Here is an 18,836-nt window from a genome sequence, read left to right as displayed (position 1 = left end):
TCTATAATTTCTTTTCATGGTTTTTAGCCTTACATTCAATGAACTCCATAATCTTGTTCCAATTTATCTTCCTAACTTTTTCTAATCCTTTCTTATATGTTAACCTATTGGTAAACCTGCTGAGGTAGGTAATTTATTGTGCCAACCTGGCCGATAAACACATGTGGGGTTACTTGAAGGGCAGAGAGCTATATGGCTCAGTGAGCCTTGCCTTACTAGTTCTTGGGTCTCTTGCTTTGTGATGGTCGCACCAGGGTACAGCCAGTTGGCCAGTTCCCTGCTTCAGCGGGCAAGGCTCATGTCCTGTAAGACATCCCCAAGGAAAAGCTGCATGGACCTACCCCAGTGGAGCCTTTGGTGCTGGAGCAGCCGTGTGGAGACACCTACCAGCACTGAGATGCTTACACATAAACTGATTCAGCTTACCTCCTGCAGTCGGCATCACTGCATGTGTTTTGTGAGGTAGAGGACTTTGTGGATTGGTGTCGGACATATGGGTTAATGTTGGATTTGAGGGCTTGGGCAGCACTGGGATGGGATGTTTTCTCGATGTGCACTTACCCTTTATGTAAAACTCTCTCATACATGAGTTTCTGTGGATGTTTCTCTAATGTACCCAGACTAACACACCCTACTTGAAATAGTCTGTTATACTCTCTAATTTTGTCCTGAATTTAGAGAATGGATTTAAGTCTGAGCTCCACTAAACCTCCTTCTTTGGCATTTAGCATATGCTGCCCTCCACTGAATGCCCCTTAGAAATGAGGATGGTGAGACTTCATTTCATGTCCCAGAAGTCGGGATAAACTATATTGAGAAAATACAGAGAGGGACAAAGAAAAAAAAGAAGACCCTCAATGAGATAGACTGACACAGTGATGCAACAAAGAGCTCAGCTATAGTAACAACCGTGCGCATGGGCAGCATCAGGAAGTGCTGCTGTGCATGCTTCCCTGTACGGAGCCAGTGTGCATCAGAACTCACTTGAAGGCGCCCAGCAACACAGCAGCAGCCCATGTTACGGTAGTATCTTGGTTTCACTACCTTCCAGGTAACCATGTACTTTTTTAAAAAATTAAATACTTTTATTGGGGGCTCTTACAGCTCTATTACAATCCGTACCTTCATCCATTGTGTCAAGCACATTTGTACATGTTGCCATCATCATTTTCAAAGTGTTTTTTTTTCTACTTGAGCCCTGGTTATCAGCTCATTTTTTTCCTCTCTCCCCCACTTTCCCTCCCTCATGAACCCTTGATAAATTATAAATTATTGTTAATCATTTTATTGGAGGCTCATACAACTAATATCACAATCCATATATCATACATCCATTATGTCAAACACATATCAGCTCATTTTTTCACCTCCCTCCCACTGCCCCCCATGAACCCTTGATAATTTATAAATTATTATTTTGTCATGTCTTACACTGTCCGATGTCTCCCTTCACCCACTTTTATGTTATCCATCCCCCAGGTAGGGGGTTGGAAGTAGATCCTTGTAATTGGTTCCCGCTTTCTACCCCATCTTCCCTCCACCCTCCCAGTATCGCCACTCTCACCACTGGTCCTGAAGGGATCGTCCTTCCTGGATTCCCTGTGTTTCCAGTTCCTATCTGTGCCAGTGTACATCCTCTGGTCTAGCCAAATTTGTAAGGTAGAATTGGGATCATGATAGTGGGGGTAGGAAGCACTTAAGAACTAGAGGAAAGTTGTATGTTTCATACTTGCTACCCTGTACTCAGACGCTTGTTTATCTTCAAGTCTTTAAGACCCCAGGCACTATACCTTTTTGATAGCTGGGCATCATCATCTTTCTTCACCACATTTGCTTATGCACTCATTTTGTCTTCAGCAATCATGTTGGGAAGGTGAACATCACAGAATGCCGGATTATTAGAAAAAAGTGTTTTTGCATTGAGAGAATACTTGAGGCCCAATATCCATCTGCTACCTTAATACCTTAATAACTACATATAAGTACATAGACCTATTTCCCTATAGTCATATATAAATATGTTTACGTATGTACATGAGTGTATTTAGACCTCTATAAATGCCCTTTGTCTCCTAATTCGTCCCTCTATTTCCTTTTACTTTCCTCTTATCCCACTATCACGTTCAGCCTTCATTCGGGTTTCAAAAATTCCTTGCTGTTACATTGCCCTTAATTAAGCCCCACTAAGCATCCTACGCCCTTCCCTCCATCGATTTTAGTTCACTTGTTGTTCCCTTATCCCTGGGTTGGTTGACCACTCCCCTTTCCTTTCCCCATCTCCCCTTCTCCTGTTTGACCCTGCTCCCTGGAACCATTGGTCCCATTGTTTTCTTTTCCGAATTGTTTATCCCACCTACATAAACCCCTTACTTTTAATATGGGGCAAATAATATAAACACATAGTACCTGAAAAGGTTATATTTAACTTACAAGTTAAGGTGGAAGGGGCAATCAACTCATGTTAACAGCTTGTGTGCAATTATTAGAAATTTTATTATAAACTCATCATGTCAACAGTATTTTTACAGCTGTATTCTGAAAATTATGCTGATTCTTTAGGTGTGGGTCAATATTTCCTGTTTAACACTTCCTTCTAAAGGGAAAAAAAAGGCAAGATTTCAAAATAAGTTCCCAAAAATTTTAATTACAAAACTTTGAAGGGACAAAAGATTCTAGAAAACCTAAACTAGAAACATAGTTCCGGAAAACAATAAAATGTCTTTGAATATAGGCCAAAGAACAAATTTAAAGTTTCGAAAGGAAAGGGATATTTTGTTTACTCAGAATCATTTCCACAATGGCACATTTTTTCCTCTATCAACCATGCAAACACACACTCTTTATGTTAACTGCATGCGCTCTGACAAGCGCCACCATGCCTTTCCCCAGGGGGGGAGGGGTGCCTGCTTTGATTCCAGAAACATTTTACTTCAACTACAAAGTTTTTAATGATGCTAAAGAAAAAACATTTAATCTGCCCTTACGCTTCTGAAAATACACCAATTCTGAGCTAATGCTGATGCGGGTCCAAAATTGCCACTTTCACTTCTCTACCAAAAAGAACTCATGAAGAGCCAAGAAACACTCTCCTAATAAAGGCCTGTGATGAAGTGCTGGTAAACATTAAAAAGTGACTGCAAGCCTGAACTAGTAAATGGAAACAAAATGAATGTTATTGATGTGATTGAACAAGAAAACAGTGCACCAATATGCTAGAGACTTTCATTTAAAAAATACAGCAGTGGTATAAATAAAGCTGCAATGAAAAACATAAATAAGTATTTAACTATTCTGGCCAGTAAACAGCTCTACAGATTTCACAGGACAGAGAAAAGTGGGGGCTGAAAAATATCAATGTTTGGCATATTATCCGTTAAGCCATTCTCAACAACCAATTTTGTCTTCTTTTTACCAAATATAAATCAGCAGAAAGAGCCAATGGTACTCACATGCAGAGCTGAGGGGTCTGGCAGGAATTCTGCATCCTCTCCAAAGATAAAATCAGGGGGCAGCTCTGGGTATTCAGCGTTGAAAATGATATCCCCTGAAATTTAAAAAAAAACAGGCCCTTCTTATTTCCTTACTACAAGTATAAATGTTGAGTAATGCCTCATAAAAGATTCCAAAGCATGTTTATATTAATTTAAGAACAAATTATTGGAAAAGCATTTTCTGAATGATTCTTTAAGTAAAAGAACTCATGTTCTTTTTGAAATGAACATTTTCAACATGTAATCATAAAAGACTTATCTAATAATATACTATATAGATAACCAAATAGGAAATTAAAATAGGTGATATAAATATAAATGTTGACTTCATTTTTATGGGCTATCCAATCACTATCTGCTAATTACAAGTAGAACTGAAGATTAATTGTGTAAAGACGTAGTCCTTGCCTTGCAGAAATCAAACACACATACCTTTAGTGTAACATACAGAACATTTGGCTTGAAGTAATATGTATACACATATGAATTTATCCCATATGTTCTCGAATGGGAGAAAAACTAATATTGACATCATATATTTCTTGTGAAGCTAAAAAGAGGCAGCAGGCCTACCAAGGTATCAGCATATCTAGCAAGCACTCTGTAAATGAGCGGGGCTAGTTCTGTTGTTATCACTACTATTTTTCTGAAACCACACCAAACTCACTGCCATCAAGTCAATTCCAAGCCATAGCAACACTGCAGGGCAGGGCAGAACTGCCCCTGTAGGATCACAAGACTAATTCTTTATGGGACGGGAAAGCCCCACCTTTCTCCTGCAGAGCTGTGGTGGTTTGAGCTCCCTGTGGGGGTGGCAGCCCAAGGCATAACCACTATGCAAAGTCTTATTAGCAAATTTATGTTGTGAATGTTTTTGAATTGCCGGTCCTTTTCCGTCTCCTTGCTTAACTTGGTCTGACTCTTAGGAACCCTCTGCAGTGGCACTGTTCGATAATGTTGTGTTGCTAACGGCACGGTTGGCAGGTAAACCCACCAGGCGCTCCACTGGAGAAAGATGAGGCTGCCTGACCCCATAAAGAGTGGCAGGCTTGGAAGCTCGATGTGGGGTTGCTACAAGTCGGGATCAATTCGATGGCAGTAGATTTGGGTTGGCTGGCTGAAGAGTCAGTCCTCATCATTCTGCTAATATAAATAAGTAGATGAGTGTATCAACACTTTAGGACACATGAGCTCTAATACACTGTGTCTAAGAATGTGTACATTTGTGTATATACACATCCCATGTGTACACATTCACATACATATAATTATACTGGTCCATTTTTGCTGCTCAGACATCTATACAGCTACTATTTAAGTGAAATATTCAGGTAACAGGCCTTTCTGAAAACATGCTCATCACTGTCGCTCTCCCACTTCCCTCTTCCCCCGCATGACTTCCCGGTTTCTAGGGATGGCACTGCCATTTCTTCATTGCCCAGGCTGGAACTTAGGTGTCATCACACTCCCTTTATAGGCTTAGAAAGCAAGGCACCTCAGTTTTTAACCTAAATATTGATTACAGAGGCTGTTCCTATGGTTAACAGATCTAGACAGGGTCCTATCACCTTGCCCATGCACCCATGCATCGATAGTCACACATTTTTAAACTCTGCTCTAGACGCTGTACGTAACGTTGAAGAGAAGTGTGAAAAAACAAAAGAACTAACTGAAAAACTCCATAGCCTTGCCCTCAGACTTCCTAACAAGACTCTCTAGTGCCAACTGGAACAAGGACAAACTTTTCAAATTGGCATTTAGGACCTCCAAAATAGTATTTCCCTACATTTACCCTAGAGCCCTGGTGGGGCAAGCACTTACGCACTCAGCAGTTAACCAAAAGGTTGACGGTTTAAACCTACCCAGCAGCTCCACAAGAGAAATACTTGACAATCCGGTTCCATAAAGATTACAGTTTTGAGAATTCTATGGGACAGTATTGGAAATGACTTGATGTTACTCAAAAACAAACAAGCTCACGACCATGGAGTTCATGCTGACTCAGTGAACCCCTGTGGGTTTCTGAGACTGTAACTATTTATGAGAGTAGGAAAAAACCAGTCTTTCTCACGAGGAGCTGCTGGTGGTTTTGAACTGCCGACCATGGGGATTGCAGTCCAACACATAACCACTACACCATCAGAGCTCTTAAGCAACACCTAGTTATATATATTTTTCTCTGCCCAAAGTCAATACCAATTTTCAGTTTCAACCAATATGATTTTCTTGCTGCCTTTCAAATACTGTACTATACAGCTAAAGTGCATTTCTCCCTTGCTCACTTCTTATCTAGCCTTTAAGGGTCTACTTAATTACCTTTCCTTGAATGGAGACCTCCCTAATAAACCCTGCACATACTAACCATTGATCATTCAAAAATGTGACAATAATTAGGATCTCTGGTGACATTCAAACCCACTCTGTGGGGGGAGATGAGGTTGTCTGCTCCCGTGTAGCTATACAGTTTGGGAAACCCTATATACTGGGCTGCTATGAGTCAGAATTAACAGCAGTGGATTTGGGGGTCTTGTCTTTCTGAAAGCCTTTATGATTTTGTGTCCTTTAAGAAAATTTAACAAGATAACCCTTTATAAGCTCCCCAAACATAGCCATCATAGCCTTCTGAGTTGACCTCTCCACCTTGAATTGAACAATTCTGAGGCAGGCACAGAACCAGGCAGCCTTCCATTCTGCTGTCCATAGGGTGGCTATGGGTCAGAGCCAACTCTATGGCACCTAACAAGAGAACGAAGCCCAGTGCACAGCTGCGAGGACTGGTCTGCAGTCACCCATCGATTACACATTGGTTTAAACAGGTTTTGTTTAGAATAAACAAAGTTCTACAATTGGTTAACTTGAGTTATTAGTTTACATGTTTTATAAAAGACTCGTACTTAGAACAAATATCTATTGTTTAATCTTACACAATAACAATGAAAACACACACACAAAAAAGCAACAATGAAAACACAATAACTCCACAACCCAATTTAAAAATGGCCAAGGGATTTAAATAGATATGGTCAGTAGGCGCAACACATCATTAATCACTGAGGAAATGCACAGCATGGCCACAGTGAGATACTACCTACTTCTCTAGGACGGCAACAGTTAGAAACAACTGAGGATGGTGGTGATGATGACGGTGGGTTAGCATCTGTAGAAACTGGAACTCTTACACATTGTTGGTAGATAAGTAAAATGATGCAGCTGTGTTGGAAAACATTTTAGCAGTTCCTCAAATATTAAACATAGTGTTGCCATATGATCCAGCAACTCCACTGCTAGTTAAATACCCCAGAGGGTTGACAACATGTGTTCACAACAAAATGTCAACATGCATGTGCATAGCAGCATTAATAGGAGCCCTAAAGTGGAAGTAAATCAAAGTCCATTAATTGTTGAATAGATTAATAAAATATACAATGTTATATGGTAGACAATTATTAAGTTATAAAAATGAAAGAAAAATAGATACAGGCTGCAACATGGCTGAACTTTAAAATCATTATGCTAACAAGTCAAACACAAAGGGCCATGTAATGTATAAAGTGGGCTAGTGGTTTCCAGGGGTGATAGAGGGAATGGGTTTGGAATGGGGAATGTTAACAGATGTGGGGTTTGTTGTGTGGTTAAATGGTCTGGAATTAGATGCCAGTGGCAGCAGCACAACATTGTGAAGAAAATTAAAAACGGCTGCACACACATTGAAGGGTGATTTATACGATATGTGGATGTCATCTGAAGACTATATTATACCTTAATCCGATTCAAAAGGTCGTCCTACTTTTAGAAAGTTTTAACTTAGCCACAAGTAAATTTGAAAATATTTACTAAATGGTTATGGTAAAATTCAATTTTTATAAATAAAATCAATTTTACCCAGCGGGGCCTCCAAAAGAAACAAAAAAAATCAATTTTGAACATACATGAAGACAGTCTACAATTTAGAGCCCGTTTAAAAAGCTAAGAATATTTTCACAAGATGGACACCCACAAAGGTATTTATTTTCAGGAAATAATAACAAATGGGCCCCTAATTTAAAAATATAAAATGCAGTTCAAGGTAATTGATCATACAATAAAAATTTAAGTACATATGAAACAATATAACTAAAGATATCTTTCATGATTTCTTTGTTTCATTATGCCATCAACTCAGAACAACCTATAACTAAGCAGGTATATGAGATAGATAGTGTGCGTATAGTGAAAAGATGACACAAGTATTATTTTAAAAATCATTTTAGAGACGGAACTAAGTCCACATAGAAGCAGAGCAGCTTCCAGTGATTCAAGGACTGCAGATAATCAAATCCAAATCCAACAGCAGGAATAGTATCAGAACGTAAATTCGGAACACCCAGTTTGCAGACAGCTATGCATGGCAGTGGAGGCCCCAAATCATTTGCAGAGTGCCCGCGTAGATGAAGTTTCTGCTGATCCCCTCTGACCTCAGTCCGGGAAAATGGAAAACCTTCCAATCAGAGAGCAATGTAAAGTTCATTATGGGAGAAGCAGTTAGGCTAAAATATAATATCATGTGATCTCCGTTTTGACCCATTTATTTTTTTCTTTTTAAAAATCATTTTCTAGGGAGCTCTTGCAGATATCGTAACATTCCATATTCCAATCACACCAAGCAATATTGTACAACTGCTACCACCATCAGTTTCAAAACATTTTCTTTCTTCTTGAACTCCTTGATATCAGCTCCCCTTGATCACCTCCCTCCCCTCCCCTAATCCCTCACAATCCTAATATTTTTTTCTTTGCTATAATAGTTTGTGGGTTGTTGTTTGTTTTTGCCATATCTTCTACAATCCATTATATCCATTCACATACAATTATATCCATTCACATCAATGCTGTCAACTCATTATTCGCCCCCTCCCACCCCTCTCTCTTCCCATACCATCAGGGAACCATTACTTCTGTTACTGTTTCTGAAGGGTTATCTATCTTGGCTGTCATGTTCCTAACGATCTTAAATATATAAATGAACATGGGCAAATCTAACATGGTGAATGAGGTAAAACAAATAAAAACCATAATAGTAAGGGAAGGAAATATTTCAAAATCAGAGGATAGTTATATGATTCATATTTTAAGTTTTTTATATTGTCTGCTTTCTTTTCTTTTTTTTAAAACATTTTATTAGGGGCTCATACAACTCTTATCACAATCCATTCAGATACATACATCAATTGTATAAAGCACATCCGCACATTCTTTGCCCTAATCATTTTCAAAGCATTTGCTCTCCACTTAAGCCCCTTGCATCAGGTCCTCTTTTCCCCCTCCCTCCATCCTCGCTCCCCCCTCCCTCATGAGCCCTTGATAATTTATAGATTGTTATTTTGTCATATCTTGCCCTATCCGGAGTCTCCCTTCCCCCCCTTCTCTGCCGTCCATCTCCCAGGGAGGAGGTCACATGTGATCCTTGTAATCAGTTCCCCCTTTCCAACCCACTTACCCTCCACTCTCCCAGCATCGCCCCTCGCACCCCTGGTCCTGAAGGTATCATCATCCACTCTGGATTCCCTGTGCCTCCAGCCCCCATAAGCACCAGTGTACAATCTCTGCCCTATCCCGCCCTGCAAGGTAGAATTCGGATCATGGTAGTTGGGGGGAGGAAGCATCCAGGATCTGGGGGAAAGCTGTGATCTTCAACAGTAGTATATCGCACCCTGACTGATCCATCTCCTCTCCTAAACCCCTCTATGAGGGGGTCTCCAGTGGCCGACACTTGGGCCTTGGGTCTCCACTCTGCACTTCCCCCTTCATTCACTATGGTATATATACATAGAGAGAGAGGACCTGATGCAAAAGGCATACACACACACACCATTAATGATTTAATGGTAAATATATATATATATATATATATATATATATATATATACACCATTAATGATTTAAAGGTGGTTTTTTGTTGTTGTTGTTGTTTTTTGCATGATGCCTTATACCTGGTCCCTTTGGCACCACATGATCGCACAGGCTTGTGTGCTTCTTCCATGTGGGCTTTATTGCTTCTGAGCTAGATGGCCGCTTGTTCACCTTCAAGCCTTTAAGACCCCAGACACTATCTCTTTCGATAGACGGGCACCATCAGCTTTCTTCGCCACATTTGCTTATGCACCCATTTCTCTTTGGCAATCGTATCATGGAGGTGTGCAGCCAATGATATGATTTTTTGTTCTTTGATGCCTAATAACTAATCCCTTTGGGACCTCTTGATCACAGAAGCTGGTGTGTTCTTCCATGTGGGCTTTGTTGCTTCTGACCTAGATGGCCGCTTGTTTTTCTTCAAGCCTTTAAGACCCCAGACACTATCTCTTTTGATAGCCAGGCACCATCAGCTTTCTTCACCACATTTACTTGTTCACCCGCTTTGGCTTCAGCAGTTGTGTCGGGAGGGTGAGCATCGTAGAGTGCCAATTTAATAAAAGAAAGTATTCATGCATTGAGGGAGTGCTTGAGTAGAGGCCCAAGGTCCTTCCGCCACCTTAATACTAAACCTATAAATATAGACACATAGATCTATTTCCCTATCTTCATATATATATTTTCATGTACATGTCTTTGTTTAGACCTCCATAAATGCCCCTTGACTCCTAGCTCTTTCCTCCATCTCTCTTGACTTTCCTCCTGCCCTACTACCATGCTCCGTCCCCACCTGGGCTACAGCTATACCTCTTCTCTACGCAACCTTACCCTTGATCATTCCCCACCAGGCCTGCCACTCCACCCTCACTACCATTTTGGGTCCCATGTTGTTCCCTTGTCCCTGTGTTTGTTAACACCACTTCCTTACCCCCCTACCCCTACCCCACCCCAAGTCCCCCCGGAACTGTCGGTCCGATTGTTTTTCCTCCAGATAGTTCATCTAGCCTGTCCTATTCAGACAGACCTGTGGAGACACTAACATGCACGAAAACAAGACAGAGGAAAACAAAGCAACAGTATACAACCAGAAAACAAAACAACAAAAACAAACCACTGACAAAGAACAAAACAAAACACTTCACCAAAGAAAAGCTTGTAGTTAGTTCAAAGATCATTTGCTGGCCCTTAGGAGTGTTTTCCAGTCCAGTCTGTTGGGGCACCACGCCCTGGCCCCAAAGTCCACTTTCAGCATTCCCTGGGGACCTTGCCACTCCATTCCCTTGCTGTTCCACTGCACTCCCCCAGTGATTTGCCTCAGTGTGGTGGGATCAGGTCAGGTGCAATTCCCACACTGTGTCTCCGGTGCTGTCCCCTGTATCGCCCTTAGTCACTGAGGGGCATCATGTTTCAATGTGGGGCCAGCCATGTTGTTCTCTCTGTGGACTGGCTGCTCTACTCAGGAACATCATCCTCACGGCCTGGTGGGCCAGGCTGTGTTCCACTCTCTCCTCTTCCCCCTTCATTTGCTCCCGTGTGCTCTGATCAGATATGTCCATCTCTCGGAGCTATCTGCTTTCCTTTTTTTTTTTCTGCTTTCTTTTCTATTAAGATTTTTCTCTTTTGGTTTTTGGCATTATTATTGGATTGTTTTGTTTGGCTTTCTGTATGTGAAATCAAGGATAGATAGATCTAAAGAGAGAGTAACTGGATTAATAATTTCCTAGGGGCATGGCAAGAGAGGTTTGGAGAAAATGGGGAGCTAACACTAATCAGGTATGTAAAAGAAGAAAATATTCTGAAATTGATTGTGGTAATGATTGCATAATTGTATGATACATGAATTACATGCCAAGAAATCAGTTTAATTATCTTTCAGAATCTCAAACTCTTTTTTTTCAGAATTTCTCACACTCTTAACTTTACCCTCAAAGAACCCTGAAACACTGCCTCAGTACTCAATAGCCTCTTTGAAACAAAATGAGGCCTCCTTTTTTTTGCTTCGGAGAATGGTCAGTAAATCCATCAAAGACATTTATTAAAAACCCACTATGCACAGATGCACATACTGGACACCTGGGGAGTTATACAGGAAGTAGAAAACAGTACCTGCCCTCAAGGTGCAGAGGGTGGAGAAAAGACCAACACAAACCAAACAGAAGAGCAATAACTGCGTATTTCCTTTATTTCTCCCTGGAGAAAATGATAGAAGCACAGAGCACAGATTTCTTGGCTATTGCTTACTTTAACTTTTTTTTTAAAGAGAAGGGTAGGCGGGAGTACAAAGAAAGAACAATCGGATGAGAGGTACTGTAAGGTGAAGGGGCAGAGAAGTTAAAGGAGAAAACACCTGTAAGTCTCAGGACCGCTTAACAACAAAATGGCACTTTTGAGCTCTACTTTTCATTAGTCCCTGAACATTGCCAGCATGTAAGAGTAGGACCAATGGAGCAAAAGCAATGGACCCTAAAAAGACACATCTCTCAGGCTTCATAATATGACACACACAGTGTCACAGAAATTCTAGGTACAAGACATTTTGACCTGCCTGGCTCTTGGCAACTGGCATGTCTAGATTCTAGAGGGCGATAACACTGTCTCAGGAAGGCGCAGTGGAGAGAGCTATGGAGAAGACCATGCAGCCCGCTCCCCACTTGGAAACGAAACACCGTCTGCCCATAGTTCCTTTCCTTTTTCTCATCGGTGAAATAGCATCACACTTGCCTTACATAATACTGCCAAATAGACCACTCTATTTGATTTTTTAAAAGAAACATGGTTTCAAAGAAACAATTCAAACTGTAACTGAGTGGAGTTTTGCCAATGATGATTTTTTTCCTTACCAGTTACTTACTGAAACTCCAAGAAGGGGAACTGAGAGTGAGACATGAGTCCTATGGAAATGCCAACCTGAAGTAGATACTTATTTAAAAGGTGCCTTCAAACAATAGAGTTGGAGAAAGGGGGAGGCGGTGGAACCTTTGAGGACTCGTGTGCACATTTAATTACTCTAAGATAGCTGTTCCTTACTCTGAAATTTAGAATTATCCCTCTGACGATTTCACCCACTCTTAGACTCTTAAGTTTCTCTTCAATGTCATGATTCTTTAGTGATTTGAAGGGGGTTTTACTAACTGATTCTTCAACCCCACCATGAATCAGTTCTTAGCCAGGATAAAGCCCTCAGGTTTGGGGTTTTTTTTTTTTTACTCATCTTCACCTGACTCGATTAATTTTCCTTTATCCTCCTGCCCTCTCCTTTCTGAGTCCAGTACACCAGTGTGTCTAGAGCACTCTGCGAGTATGATGCCCTAAACGAGCCGTAGAGTCCAGGGTACCAACTGGCACAGAGCACAATAATCAAACCCACGCCTTCGTTTTGGATGCCAAGCTGCTATTAATAGCACTGCATGCTAAAGCAGTTTTCTGGCAGCCACATTAGACTTGCCTTGGACTATGACTCCTATGAACCCTAAGTCCCAAGATTTTTATGTACTAATGCTTTGTTATCCACAGTTGGTTATGACCCACACAATCAAATGCTTTTGCACAGTCAATAAAACACAAGTAAACATCTCTCTGGTATTCTCTGCGTTGAGGCAAGATCCATCTAGACATCAGTATTGATATCCCATGTTCCACATCCTCTTCTGACTTCCAGCCTGAACCTCTGGCAGCTCCCTGTCAGTGTATGCTGCAACTGTTGTTGGGTGATCTTCAGCAAAATTTTACTTGCATGGATAACAAATTTTCTTCCTTACATCCACAATCAATGTTCATGGAAGCAGTAGTCAAGAGATCAAAAGACATGTTGCATTGGGTAAAGCTGCTATATACGATTTCCTTAGAGTACTGAAAAACAAAGATGTCACTTGTGAACCAAGGTGCACCTGACTAAAGCAACAGTATTTTCAATTGCCTCATATGTACGTGAAAGTTGAAGATATAATAAAGAAGACCAAAGAAGATGCATTTGAATTGTGGTACTGGGACAGAATATTTAAAATACCATGGACTGCTAGAAGGACAAACCAATCTATCTTGGAAGAAGATGGCCAGTGTTCCTTGAAACAAGAATGGTGAGACTTCATCTTACATACTTTGGACAGACGGTGAGAAGAGACCACTCCCTGGAGGACAACTGCCTTGCTGCTGTTACTGTTGTTGTTAGGTGCCATAGAGTCCGTTCAACCCACAGCGACCCTACGTGTAACAGGACAAAACACCGCCCCGTCCTGCACCTTCCTCAACAAATGTTCCTGTGCTTCAGCTCACTGTTGTAGCCACAGAGCCAATCTGTCCACTTGAGGGCCTTTTTATTTTTGGCTGCCTCTCTACCAAAAATGATGTCCTTCAATACAGACTATATAAGGATGGTGACCAGCTACAGCCATGACACACACCTTTCCTGATTTTAAACCATGCAGTATTCCCTTGTTCGGTTCACACAACTCCTTCTTGGGCCTTGAAGAAGTTCCAGAGGAATACTATGAAGTGCTCTAGAATTCCCATTCTTCCCAAGGTTATCCATAGTTTGTTATGATCCACACTCTAGAATGCCTTGGAATAGTCAATGTTTTAGCTGCTCACAGTGAGTTTTTCCATCATCTCTTCCCACAGATATAATCAATTTGATTTCTGTGTATTCCATCTGGGGAAGTCAAGGTGCTTGCTATGAAGAAGTCATTGGTCTTGGAAAGTTCTAGCCTGTGATCTCCAGCTCTGTTCCTAACGCCAAGACTATGTTTTCCAACTACTAGTCCTTTGTTTGTTCCCAACTTTGGCATTCCAATCACCAATCATTCCAAATGCATCATTTCAGACTGAAGGTGTTGGTAGACTTCTTCTATCTCTTCATCACTCGCTTTAATGGTTGGTGTATAAATTTGAATAATAGTTGTATTGATACTCCGATCACAGGTAGCATCGTCCTTGTTGACAATGAATGCATCACCATTCCTTCTGACATTCCCAAGGCAGGAAGCCATCTGATTTCCTGACTGAAAATGGCCAATACCAGCACCTTCCACCTCACTAATATCCAGGATATCAGTCTTTATGTGTTACATTTCATTTTTAACTAAGCTACATATTTTTCATTCTTAATTGCAACAGTTCATTCTCATCATCTACTTTAAGATATTAATCTCCTGTTACATTTAGCTACTTAGAGTCCAATATTATCCTTAGATTTTCTTCCACTTCTGAGTTGGCAATATGAACTTCCAGTCATGAACAGACTGCCTAGGCTTCTGGAAACATCCGCCCTGGACCCTGCAGTTCAATTAACTAGTACTTCTTAGGTGCAGCAATTCAAACAAGACCTCTCCAACAATACCACGAACTTGAACATTCATCACACGGATTTCATGAAGGAAATTATTAAATAATTCACTGCTGAGGTACATACAAATTCACCTATGATTCCATTGTATGACAAAAAAAATTGTCTTCTGAAGTAGATTTCTCTTTCTTTTCTATAAGGAACAATTTAAGGCAAATTATACTATCAGAATTGTGGTGGTTGTTAGGTGCTGCCAACCGTTCCAATTCATAGTAACCCTGCGTACAGTATAACAAAACACTGCCCAGCTCCGTGCCGTCATCACAGTTGTTACGTTTGAGTGCACAGTGTGGCCACCATGGCAATCCATCTTAATGGTGCTCCTCTTTTCGCTGCCCCTCTACTGTAGCCAGGCATGACTTCCTTTTTCAGAAAGTAGTCTCTCTTGATACCACATCCAAAGTACAGGAGATAAAGTCTCACAATCCTCACTTCTAAACAGCATTCTGGCTGTACTTCTTCAACACAGATGTGTTGGTTCTTCTGGCGGGCCATGGTTCTTTCAGTGTTCTACACCAGCACCATAGGTCAAAAGCTTCCATCCTTCTTTGGGCTTTCTGCTTCACTGCCCACCTTTCACATACCTAAGAGGAGTGGAAATACCACAGCGTGGGTCGGGTGTCTCGTAGTCCTCCACGTGACACACTGCCTTTAATGCGCCCGTCAACATTCAGAGAGGCCTTGTGTACATCTGCCCAACGCACTAAGCCACTGGTTTTATTGAATGCTGTCTCCATGAGCACTGACTGTGGATGCACGCAAATGAAAGTCTGACAACTTCGATGTTTTCTCCATTTATCAGGAATGATGTTCTCTATTGGTCCAGTTGTGAGGATTTAGGTTTTTTTACATTGGGTTGCAATCCATACTGACAGCTACAAATTTTAGTAATCTCTGAGTTTGCATAATTTGCACAAACCAGGGCTTAAAAAGTATCTGTAGAAGAAAGGACGGCAGAAAGGGTATAGATAGACTTCAGTGACCTACATTTGCCCCCTCTCCTTGTAAGAGTTCCCTGACAGAAATCCAGGGTGGATGATCCCTTCAGGACCAGTGGTGTGATTGGGGATACTGGGAGGGTAGAGGGAAGGTGGGTTGGAAAGGGGGAACCGATTACAAGGATCTACATGTAACCTCCTCCCTGGGGGATGGACAACAGAAAAGGGGGTGAAGGGAGACATTGGACAGGGCAAGATATGAGAAAATAATAATTAATAAATTACCAAGGGTTCATGAGGAAGTGGGGAGCGGGCAGTGAGGGGAAAAAATGAGGAGCTAATGCCAGGAGCTTAGGTGGAGACTAAATGTTTTGAAAATGATGAGGGCAATGGTTGAGGTCTATCCCGATGGGGCCTTGTCTGCAGACCCAGATCATTGGAAACGCCTCACAGAGTAACTGTGTGGTTTGCTTTACTCACAGAACTGCTATTGGTTGGATCTGTGAGGAAGAACTACAAGAGAAACTTGTAGATAGTAGGAACAGTCGAATAGGCACTTGGCCTTGATCCTAGGTATTGGTGTAATCTGCACATTTCTTAGGGACTGTAAGGGATTTCAACTCAATGTTCAGGATATCTGAAATTAAGAGGAAGGCAGAATGAATCCGTTCCAAAGATGGCCCTAAAGAGAATAACAGAAGTTTCAGGCATGAAATGTTTGACATTTGTCCATGATGGAGGTTAAGGTGGTGTAACCAGAAGAACAGACAGATCTGTGACTAATGCCTACTGGACGACGGTGGCTCCTTTAAAAAGGGCGATCTTGAAGATGAACTTCTACCAGATTTTCAGCAACTAAATAGCAACCGATGGATGACAAAGACATGTAAAACTCACTAAATAAAATGTAATAACATTAAATAAAATTTATAAAAAATGTTTACAATGTAGAGAATGATAGGACAATGAATGTACAAATGTGCTTTACACAATTGATGTATGTATGGATTGTGATAAGAGTTGTATGAGCCCCTAATAAAATGATTTTAAAAAGAGTTCCCTGTACCAGATCCTTACATGTAAACAGAAATCATAGCTAATCCTTCCTTGTATTTCTAATATCTATGACACTGTATCTAAAAGAAATACATGTATGTCATATCATTTTAACTTATTAGAAAACACATTAAAACTTTTAAAATATGAAGTTAAAATTTTAAAACATTTAAAAATGCTTTCATATGCAGCACAATTTACTTTTTCAGTATACAGATATGAGTTCTGTCCCATCCATATATTTTATAAACACCAAAAAAATTAGGTTACAGAATAATTCTGTTACCCTCAAATTTTCTTCATGATAACTCTTTATAGTTAAGCTGTCCCACCAACCCTAACCCCTGATAACCACACATCCCTTCTCTGGCCCTTTAGTTTTGCATTTTCCAATATGTGAAACAAATGGAATCACATAGTGTATAACTTTCAGACTGGATTTTTTTACTTAGGGTCATCCAAGTTGTGTGCTTCATGTGTCAACAGTTTGCTCCTTTTTATGAATGACTAGAATGCTACAGAATGAGTATATGTGGGGCCTTTAAAAACTTAATGGAAAAATGGACCAAAACAATTCCAAATTAATTGCTTTTAAAAAATCTAATTTATCAAAAGAGGCTTTCCGGTTGCATGCTAGAGTGCAATGGCCCTAAGTCATGGTAGTTAGTGCTGCAATTCCTAAAAGCAGGACAAATAAGAGTTTTCAAAAAAGTTTGGGCAGCACATTGAAGAAGCACACCAGCCTGTGTGATCACGAGGTGTCGAAGGGATCAGCTATGACTCATCAAAGAACTAAAGATCATATCATTGTGAATGAACGGGGTACAGACTGAGGATCCAAAGGCCATTTGTAGGCAACAGGACACTCCCTTACAGAAAGGTCGCAGGGAGGAGACCAGCCAGTCAGGGAGCAGGGTAGCAAAGATGAAACATACAACTTCCCTCTAGTTCTTAAATACTTCCTCCCACCCCCACTATCATGATCCCAATTCTACCTTACAAATCTGGCTAGACCAGAGGATGTACACTGGTACAGATAGGAACCGCAAACACAGGGAATCCAGGACAGATGATCCCTTCAGGACCAGTGGTGAGAGTGGCGATGTGGGATGGTGGAGGGAAGGTGGGGTAGAAAGGGAGAAATGATGATAAGGATCTACATACAATCTCCTCCCTGGGGGAACAGACAACATAAAGTGGGTGAAGGGAGACGTCAGACAGTGTAAGATACGACAAAATAATAAGAATTTATAAATTATCAAGGGTTCATGAGGGAGGGGGGAAAGGGAAGGAGGGGGAAAATCAGCTGATACCGAGGGCTCAAGTAGAAAGCAAATGCTTTGAGAATGATGAGGACAATAAATGTACAAATGTGCTTGACATACAATGGATGGGTGGATGGAGTGTCATAAGAGTTGTATGAGCCCCCAATAAAATGATTTTTTTAAAAGTTTGGGCAGAAATAGAATGGAAAGAAGATGAATTTTAATTTTATTTCAACTTTTTCATGTAAATGAGGTGACGGTTTACAGAGGAGATCATCCATGTTACATTACACAATTCACACGCCACTTGTTTCATCTCATTCATGGCAATACTCTCAATACACTACCACCTATCCATCTTCTCCTTGTGTTTCCTGGCTCCATTCAACACTCTTTCCTAATCCTTCTGAACTTTTCCCTTGGATAAATGCTGACATTTTGATCTCAAATTATTGTGAGATGGGCACACCTTCGAATCATACAGCTTCCTTTATAGACTTGTCTGTTTTTTGGCAGAAAATTGAGACATAGGGGTGAGTTCAGTTTCAGACCCAGCAGAGTCAAAGGACCATAATCTCAAAGGCTCTGCCAGTAGCTATCCAACCAGCAAATCTGGGCGCCTTCATGATTTTGAATTTTCTTCCACATTTTATCCCACACTATCCAGAACAATCCCCTTCAGAGCAATTGGTAATGGTCGCTGGGCACCACCTAGTTCTTCTGGTCTCAGGATCATGTATCTTGATATTTACATGGGATGTTAGTCCACTGGCATAGTGGGTTATGCATTGGGCTGCTAAATGCCAGATCAGCATTTGAAACTACTCTGAAGGAGAACGCTGAGGTTTTCTATTCC

General features: G+C 40.9%; 1 protein-coding gene and 1 non-coding gene across 2 annotated transcripts in view; one reads left to right on the top strand and one right to left on the bottom strand.

The window, feature by feature from the left end:
* Positions 1–18,836, bottom strand: part of BABAM2 (BRISC and BRCA1 A complex member 2) — a 547,594-nt gene that overhangs the window by 404,725 nt on the left and 124,033 nt on the right. The window contains exon 4 of the mRNA XM_075535418.1: positions 3,450–3,544. Coding sequence (XP_075391533.1) covers positions 3,450–3,544 — 95 coding nt within the window. The remainder of the gene's footprint in view (positions 1–3,449; positions 3,545–18,836) is intronic.
* LOC142431227 (small nucleolar RNA SNORA18) lies at positions 16,052–16,185 on the top strand. The gene has a single exon (XR_012780767.1). It is a non-coding gene; the product is annotated as a small nucleolar RNA SNORA18 (small nucleolar RNA).

The sequence above is a fragment of the Tenrec ecaudatus genome, chromosome 17 (assembly GCF_050624435.1).
Source record: "Tenrec ecaudatus isolate mTenEca1 chromosome 17, mTenEca1.hap1, whole genome shotgun sequence".
Classification (NCBI taxonomy): domain Eukaryota; kingdom Metazoa; phylum Chordata; class Mammalia; order Afrosoricida; family Tenrecidae; genus Tenrec; species Tenrec ecaudatus.
This window is presented reverse-complemented; position numbering and strand designations above follow the sequence as displayed.